A 9,466-nucleotide genomic window follows, 5' to 3' on the forward strand; every position below is an offset into this window, starting at 1 on the left:
TAAGTACTGGTGTCACATGACTGATGTGAAACAGTTGATTGGCTAATGGCAATGCGCTAAAATCTGTTAGCGCACTCTTGGAGTGAGCTAACAGTTCCACAGAGCGTATTCATACGCCTTTGCCACAGTTAGGCTGTGTCCCTTCTTTCGATTTGAGAAGATTATTCTCATCCGCCGTGTTAGTGACATGCAGCTTATCTTCTCCACATTACCAAATGATGCTTGATCCTAAAATTCCCCGCTAAAAGCAGAAGTGTTTTTTTCTGACAGATTTAGAGCAAGACCGTGCAGCATTTGGAAGTCGACTGGTTCGACTGACTGTCCTTCGTACATGTAGCAGACGACAGCGTCAGTTCAGTACTGAAATGAAAAGTGTTATCGCTGCGTGTCGGAACTGGAATTCCGACACTTGTGTTTAGCGTTGACCGCGTGCCGGTACTTGAGTTCCGACAGATATCACGAATTTTTAACGGTGTAAACGGTCCTGCTAACCACGGGAAACAACCCCTGCAATGAACTTCTATCTGTCTACAGTGAAACCATTCACTGTAAACAGTTCCTTCCCTTCAATTGTTCGGAATAATGTTTGATTTATTTTTGGCATGTGCGACCCACGTGTTATCGTCATTTCCAAGATGGCGGGTCGTTCTACGACAGGACGCATCGGCTTGAGAAGTGCGCTAGAACTCATTATGCAGGACGGCTCCGATCTTGAAATTAGTGATAATGACAGTGAAGACAATCTTTCAGATTCTAGTGACGTGTTCGTGCCTATGGACGACGATTTTGGTGACGATTCTGACATTATGAGTGACAATGAAAGTGTTGGTCATGACCACGTGTTTGATGCACCCACTGACATTGATAGCGATGTTGAGCAACCAGAGGCTGGCGCTATTCCAGTTATATACGACGATGACAGTGACACTGAATGGATGGAAGACTGGACACGGTCGTTGGTGAATTTTCCCGTGTCGGCCCCCTTTGAGGGTGGCTCGGGCCTAAATCTTCCAGAGAACTTCGAGGCCACGCCTACTCCTCTTGACTTCTATCAGCTCATTGTTACACCGTCTGTAATGAAGCTGTTCAAAACGGAAACCAACAGGTATGCGAGAACCACGTGTGATGAGAAAAAAGCTGCTGGAGGGCTGTCAGCAAGATCAATATTCAACACCTGGACGCCAGTCACACTGGAAGAGATGAACAAATTTCTGGCAATTTTAGTGCACATGGGACTGGTCAAGAAACCCAAAATAGATGACTACTGGTCTACTCACCCTGCTCTCTCCACCACCTTTGCCTCGCGCCTCATGACAAGGTGTCGCTTCGCTGCTATTTTAGCATTCTTTCACCTCAACGATAATGCACGCTTCATCCCCCGTGGTCGACCTGATCATGATCCACTCTTCAAACTTCGTCCTCTGTTTGATCATCTTGTGCAGGTGAGTGTCTGGTACACACTTTTCTTTCACATTATATTATAAATAGGTAAATGTGTGTATGCCTTTATTTACAGCCCTAGTGTTGGTTATTCTGTGAACTATTTTCATTTATTGTTCACACACAGAAGGTTCATGGCTGAGGGGCAGGTTGTGGGAGGGGGGGATGGGAGGGGGGAGGGATGGGGTGGGGGGGGAGGGATGGGGTGGGGGGATGGGGTGGGGGGAGGGATGGGGTGGATACAGGGGGTTGGAGAGTGGGATGGGAGGAATGTTTTTTATGAAATCTTACTGAGAAGGGAAGCTTTTGTTTTTGTTGCAATGTGTTGTTACTTTGTTTGATTTACTTGTCTGTGGCAGTGTGTGATTTTGCAGAAATTTCAGCAATTGTATCATCTTGTGCATGTGAGTGTCTGGTAGTGGTACACACTTTTCTTTCACATTATATTATAAATAGGTAAATGTGTGTATGCCTTTATTTACAGCCCCAGTGTTGGCTATTCTGTGAACTATTTTCATTTATTGTTCACACACAGAAGGTTCATGGCTGAGGGGCAGGTCGAGGGAGAGGGGTGGGGGGAGGGGGATGGGGTGGGGGGGGGGATGGGGTGGATACAGGGGGTTGGAGAGTGGGATGAGAGGAAGGTTTTTATGAAATCTTACTGAAAACTTGGAAGCTTTTGTTTTTGTTGCAATGTGTTGTTACTTTGTTTGATTTAGTTTTCTGTATGATTTTGCAGAAATTTCAGCAATTGTACAAGCCAGAAGAAGACATCTGCATTGACGAGGCGATGTGCCCCTGGCGTGGGCGTTCTGCATTCCGCTGCTACATGAAGGACAAACCTACAAAATGGGGGATGAAACTGTATGAACTTTGTGAATCTGTCTCAGGATATGTTTGCAACATGGAAGTGATGTGCCATGAACCTGGAGTGTCCAACAAACCCAAGGAAGTGTGCTTGCGCCTGCTGACACCGTTTGCAAACAAGGGGCACACATTGTTTGTAGACAACTACTACTGTAACCCTGCGTTGGCTGATGAACTGGTTGCAGAAAACACTGCTCTTGTTGGAACTGTGAGGGCAAACCGCATTGGTTTGCCACGTGATCTAGCCAAGCAGCAGATGCAGCAGGGGGAGATGGACTACCGCCGAAAAAATCAGCTTTTGTACATCCACTGGAAAGACAAGCGTGATGTGCACATGCTGACAACAAAGCATCTGCCGCAGATGAAACGAGTTGGTTCCAGAGCCAGACCCCAAAATCAGAAAGACAAGCCTGAGTGTGTTGTTGAATACATACACAACATGGCTGGTGTGGATAAGTCAGACCAGATGATCTCGTACCTCCCCCTCCACCGCAAGACATGCAAATGGTGGAAAAAGCTTGCCTTTCATCTGCTGACCCTGGTGATGATTCAGGGACACATCCTGTGCAACAAACACAAGAAGGAGCACCAACAGAAGGAAATGTGCTTGGAGGATTTTGTGAAGAGTGTGTGTGTCTCCCTGGCTGCGCAGTGTACAGTTGACCCAGCAGAGGATGAAGCGGCCGCTCTTCCACTTCCACAGAGACCTCATCTTGGAGCAGCTGTCCCACCTCCAAACGTCATGGATCGTCTGCGGCCTGGATCACATTTTCCAGAAGAATTTGCTTCAAAGCCAGGCTCCAATGCAAAACTTCAGAGAACCTGCAAGGTGTGCTATGACAGGATGAAGCATCGGGGCGCATCACGCGATGAACTCAAAAACCGCGTGCCTCACACTAAATATCGTTGTGAACAGTGCCAGGTGAACTTGTGTATCACACCTTGTTTCAAGATGTGGCACACCATGGATAAGTACCATATTTGAATTGACTGTAAACTGTACACTGTGGATGGATAATGCATGCAGACTGAAGACAATGTGCTAGTGTGTGTGCATGAACAGTCTTCTGCAGCTTGCGCCAGTAAGATGTCAGGATTCTATATCAAGTTTTTATGCTGGACACTCACCAGTTCAAGTCTATTTAACTGTAATTTTTGTTTCTGATTCACCAGCAATACTCTTGACATTTGAAACAGTGCATATCAGCTTGATTTTGTGAGAAAAAGTACTGCAACAGTGAGCTACTGGTGTTTCATTCAAGAACAAAATAGTTTTTTTTTTGTGCTTCAAATTGGATATTGTGCCTGGATATGAAGACAACAAAAGGTATGTACTTTCAAATGTTTCATATATTTTCTAAAAGAGTAAGTTCCAAACTTTGCAAAAATATAAAGGTATGTAAGGTTATCTTGTGTTGTTGATTTTTTATAATTTTTTCAAAAAGGCTCCAAATCGCGCGCTGGCAGGGAACACAGGGGAAATTTAGACGCGCTTTGAATGAGTTAACCATTACCATCATCATCATCATCATCTACTACAACAACACCAACAACAACAACAACAACAACAACAACAACAACAACACACAACAACAACAACAACAACAACAACTAAGAAGAAAAAGAAGAAGCAGAAGAAGAAAACTAATACAAGAACAATAACATCATCGTCATCATCATCACCATCATCATCATCATTATCATCATATACAACACCAACAACAACAACAACAACAACAACAACAACAACAACACACAACAACACACAACAACAACAACAGCAACAACTAAGAAGAAGAAGAAGAAGAAGAAGAAGAAGAAGAAGAAGAAGAAGAAGAAGAAGACGAAGAAAGAATACAAGAACAATAACAAGAACATTATCATCATCATCATCATCATCATCATCATCATCATCATCATCATCATCATCATCATCATCATCATCATCATCATCATCATTATCATCATCAGCAACAACAACAACAACAACAACTTTCTTTCTTTCTTTATTTGGTGTTTAACGTCGTTTTCAACCAACAAAAACAACAACAACAACAACAACAACAACAACAACAACAACAACAACAACAACAACAACAACAACGAACAGAAGAGCCAAGGCAACGATAATGAGGTCAAACCGACTCAATGGAAGCATTATATAATACCACATACATACTAAGGAACACACATCGCACATGCGTAAAGACTCACCCGTCAAAAACAGCACGACAGCCACCAAACTGATGACGCTACGATGTACACGAAGTGATGACGTCAACCCCAGACGTGATGACGTAGAAGGCAAAGCTGGGGCGCTCATTACTCCGTAGCGAAGGCGGACGAATACTCCGCAGGTTCGTGTGTGCGCAATCTCCAGCGAAAGCACATAGCGAAGAAGAAAATAATCCCTGAATTATATCTGCTTGCTGAAATCTAACACAACTTTTTGGGTGTTTTGTTTATTTTATTGTTCACATCGATTTGATCGATTTCAACTCAACAACACCTGCGGTTTCCCCTTGTCTTCTGAGAATCTTTCTGTTACTTTTTATGTTGTTTTTACTGTGTGTTTTTTTTATTGTGATTCCATTCCTTTGTTTTTGTCTTTATGTTCTCTTTTGCTCCTTATTCAGAATAGGTTACTCCGACATTCTTGGGTTTTTTTAAACGTGTTTTTTAAACAGATTTAAAACCCTGTTTCTCAACTCACAATCTGTCAAGAAGACACAAACCAAGATAAACGGCGATTTGTTCATTCAATTCATTTGTGAATTACGCAGATTTCACTTGGCACAAAGCCAACACAAAATGGGCAATGTTGATGTGAAGCTATAATTAAGATGACAACATATTTTCAGCATAGAGATACGAGAGCCCTTTGTAAACCATGAGCTTTGGTATTTCTTGTTGATCTATTTCTTTTCTTGTCTTGTGTGCAGCAAGGTTATCTCACTTCTCCCCGCCTTTGTTTATTTTTGCTGGTGTTCGACGATAGAGCTGCGTTTCATCCGCCGCTCGGAATCTTCATAGCAAGTGCAAGAATAACACATTCTTGGCCTCAGGATTACAAAAACACACACCCACGAAGCTGATCCAAAGTGACTTCCTTCAAACAAAACCACCACGGCATCAACGAAAAATAAGCACACTTCGACTTTCTCTCAGGAAGATTGTCTGTTTCTCCTTTTATGTTTCTTTTGGTGTGTTTTTTGCACACGCTTTAGTGCCGCTTTAAATAAAGTTGGTTGTCAGTCTAAAAGGAGTTCACTCACCTTATTATTCCTTTTTTTCTCTCTATCCCTTTTTGTCCGTTTTCAAAAACGAACTTCAAGGCAAACGCACACACAAACACAAATTACGCTAATACACACATTCCTCCATCATAATTTTTCATCTCGTCGCATTTTTCAAAAATTGCGGCAGAAAAAGAAGAAGGGAAGACCACTCCTGAGGGACCTTTGCGACGACCTGAAATCCATTTCAGCCTGCAGGTGATCTCCCCTGACGATCAGTTGCTCCCCTTTGAAGCCCCATAGTGAGCGACTGAGTAATTACGTGCGCTGTTTTCAGATGACATCCAACACAAAAACCTGAAAAAATAAGAGAAAAAAGTTATTCTGGAGGCGGGGTTTTCTTCTTTTTTTTACGCAAAAAATACAAAATTGGTTAGAGGGAAAACCATTCTTGAATATCATATTTTGCTGGAATTATAGCAGACAATGTAAACAGTGCTTTATTTTCTTGGCCGATCATCCCATCTCTCACGAAACAAATTATCTGTTCTCATTGTTTTGAATTCAGCCACTGCATTTTGTCACAAAATATCAAGGGGTTTGTAATTTCAGTGTATTGCTCAGCAATTCTGCTGCCCAAACAATATGCTGGCCTTTCTGATTCTCATCAGTGTTTCTCTTGTCTTTTTTGGCTTTAGCTCGTCTAAATAAAATAATAAGAACGCATAGAGACCACGGATGAGGAACTGTTCCGCACCATATTCGCTGAGAGCGACGTGTTACGGTTGTGGTAGTCGCTTGTTTTTCACTTGCTCTGGATCGCGCGCGAAGAAAGGTTGGTCAGCCAGACCCTACTCACCATATCTGTGGCATCACGTCACCGAATGGCTGGTCTACATACAACTTTATAGAAATGACTTTCGGGGGTCTAGGCCGTCAACAAGCGTGCGTTATGTGACGACACAATGCCTGTTTTTGACACGTGTTGGTGTTTTTGTCGTAAATCAAGTTATGTAGACCACAGAGATTGTCATATGGCGTAAGACCAATGCTGAAGATATGCTTGTATTGTACCAAACGCAATCAGTAAAGTTTAGACTAGCTCGTAATTTGATTATTTGATTGAGACCATGTTCCTGTTTGGAGCATTTTTATCCAGCGAGGACTCAAAACATGTTCCAGTTTGGAAAGTAGACATTCCCAACAGGAACATGGTCTCAATCAAATAATCAAATTACGAGCTAGTCTAAACCTTACTTATTGCTTTTGGTACAATGAAAACATTGGTCAGCATTGGTCTTACGCCACATGTGGTTTACACAACTTGATTTACGACAAGAACACCAACACGTGTCTAAAACACATAAAGCAAGCTTGTTGACAATGTAGACACCCGGACATCATTTCTATAACCTTTCAAGGTAGTCCAACCATTCTGTGACGTGATGCGCCAGATATTGCGGGAAGGGTCTGGCTGACTGACCTAACTTCGCGCGCAATCCTGGGTAAGTAAAAAATAGTGACTATCCACAACCGGAACACGTCGCACCCAACGGGTATGGTGCGGAACAGTTCCCCACCCGTGGTGACTACTACATGGCCTGCTGTGTCGTTCCAGATTTACACGAGTTGCTTTTTTAAAAATATTGAAATACAAGCGAAAGCGAGCATTTCAATATTTGAAAAAGCAACAAGTGTAAACTAATTCTTAACGTCAATCTTGTTGACATCTTTGTGTCAGGCGTTTTAACAACTCTCTAGATCTTGACACGCGAATATTCCCTTCATTTTCTCGAAGCTATCATAACGATCGCTAGAGAAACAAATACTCATTAGAAGCGAGAGTTTGTATTGACATAAGTATGGCAATTCGCACTTTCAGCCGAATGTAATCACTTAACAGGCTAAATAAAAAAGAAAACTCAAAGAGAAAGCCATACATCGTAAAAGGCAAAGTGAATGACATTCTTTTATGTAAAAAACGAAAGACAAAACGAAACAGAAGTGGGTGAAATGTTGAAGAGACAGGGAGATATGTACCCCTACCCCCCTCCCCCCCCCCCCTCGAACAAAACAACAAAACCAAAAAAAAAGTAATAATAATAAAAATTAAATAAATACATAAAATAGAAGAAAAAATAAAGAAGAAAAGAAAACGGGCAGGGATGAAACAACTAGAACGAAAGATTCCCAAGTACTCAGGAACAAAATCACACGCTTTGCATAATTATTGAAACATAACTTGTGGTAACATGGATAAGCCGACTCGCATAAAAACTGTATCTGACCTATAAGGCGAGCTATGAGCGTGATAGATATTCATGAGAAACATAACCCCATCAAATCCACTGGAGAATAAAACACATTCCCCCTGCGTCATCCCCTTGCGATGGAAGCTTTGTTGCCGAATCCCCGGAGGCCAGAAAAATGCCGCAGAATGGGTTAATGTCTTGAGAGGCGCTGACTGCACAACCAGACTAAAGAATCCATCACACACGGGGGGAAGGGGGGTTGGGGCAAGGTGTGTGTGTGTGTGTGTGTGTGTGTATGTGTGTGTGTGTGTGTGTGTGTGTGTGTGTGTGTGTGTGTGTGTGTGTGTTGCAGACCTGTCAATACGAATTTTGAGAGAGTTGTTCTCCTTATGTTTGCTGTTGGTATTACCTTACTGTGTGTGGCGACTATGTATGTGTTGTGAGTGTGGTGACTGCAGAACTAGCACCATTTAGAAGCTTTCCTTTGAATTCTGCCAATCACAATTGCATTCTGTTGTTCTTTTGCATTCCGTTAATCTCTTTGTATTCTCTCGGTTGGGCTGTATTCTCGTGCACTTACTTTCGTATTTTGTTCTTCTCCTTTGTATTTTCTTGTTCTATTTGGTAATTCTCCTGTTCTCTTTTGTATCCTGGAGGTCCAGTAAGCGAAGGGAGGTAACTGCAGCAAAGTATTCCATCTGAACACGACCCTGAAAGGCACATCTCTTCCCGTGAAGACATTTCTGCTCACTATTCCAGATCTTCCCAGACTGTTACTTGGGATAAGACCATTGCTCCACTTGGACTCATTCCCAAAATCAACGTCTTGAATGCTTTTTGTGTATTTTGGATTATGAGTTGACATTTTTCCATTCATTGATTAATTCTGCAGATGGGGACTTACGAAATTAATGTACACAAAAAAATGTCTAATTCTACGAGGAAACAACCAAGCTGTAAAGGCACGGGCATATCACATGCAAAACCCTGGCCAGATCTAAGATTGTCAGTGGAGTTGTTAAACGGGAAGGACTGCGCATTCAAGAATAATGGTTTATCAAACTGATGTCAAGACTGTGCATGCATGAACACAAGTTTCTCCCTTTCGACGTGTCAATTCGTGACTGTTATTAATATGATATGCATTTCTGGGGGAAACAGACTGCAAGCATGATATTTTGTTTGTTTGTTTGTTTGTTTGCTTAACGCCCAGCCGACCACGAAGGGCCATATCAGGGCGGTGCTGCTTTGACATATAACGTGCGCCACACACAAGACAGAAGTCGCAGCACAGGCTTCATGTCTCACCCAGTCACATTATTCTGACACCGGACCAACCAGTCCTAGCACTAACCCCATAATGCCAGACGCCAGGCGGAGCAGCCACTAGATTGCCAATTTTAAAGTCTTAGGTATGACCCGGCCGGGGTTCGAACCCACGACCTCCCGATCACGGGGCGGACGCCTTACCACTAGGCCAACCGTGCCGGTCTTGCAAGCATGATAGTACTACGTTGTTGCATGTAGTCTTCATACCGTGCAGTCTAGTTTTATGGCAATGTACACACATTTTGATCTAAAACAGTATGTTGCCGATAAGTGGTTTTTTTTTTTTAATCCAGGTATAAGATAACCTGATACTTTAACGGTTCGTCCTGTTTTTAAAGAACA

At 42.5% G+C, this 9,466-nt stretch overlaps 1 protein-coding gene across 1 annotated transcript; it reads left to right on the forward strand.

The window, feature by feature from the left end:
- The first annotated feature begins 383 nt into the window (after positions 1–383).
- On the forward strand, positions 384–3,813 carry LOC138976726 (piggyBac transposable element-derived protein 4-like). Its single transcript, XM_070349613.1, has 2 exons — positions 384–1,442; positions 2,180–3,813. Exons 1-2 carry the CDS (start codon positions 603–605, stop codon positions 3,290–3,292), a joined length of 1,953 nt encoding a protein of 650 aa, XP_070205714.1. The 5' UTR covers positions 384–602; the 3' UTR covers positions 3,293–3,813.
- Positions 3,814–9,466: the final 5,653 nt, after the last annotated feature.

The sequence above is a fragment of the Littorina saxatilis genome, linkage group LG1 (assembly GCF_037325665.1).
Source record: "Littorina saxatilis isolate snail1 linkage group LG1, US_GU_Lsax_2.0, whole genome shotgun sequence".
Taxonomy (NCBI): Eukaryota; Metazoa; Mollusca; class Gastropoda; order Littorinimorpha; family Littorinidae; genus Littorina; species Littorina saxatilis.

Excerpts from the sequence above, each read along its gene's own strand:
- LOC138976726 (XM_070349613.1), top strand. The coding sequence starts at position 603 with ATGTGCGACCCACGTGTTATCGTCATTTCCAAGATGGCGGGTCGTTCT. Across the intron at positions 1,443-2,179 it reads TGTTTGATCATCTTGTGCAG|AAATTTCAGCAATTGTACAA; the intron begins GTGAGTGTCTGG and ends ATGATTTTGCAG.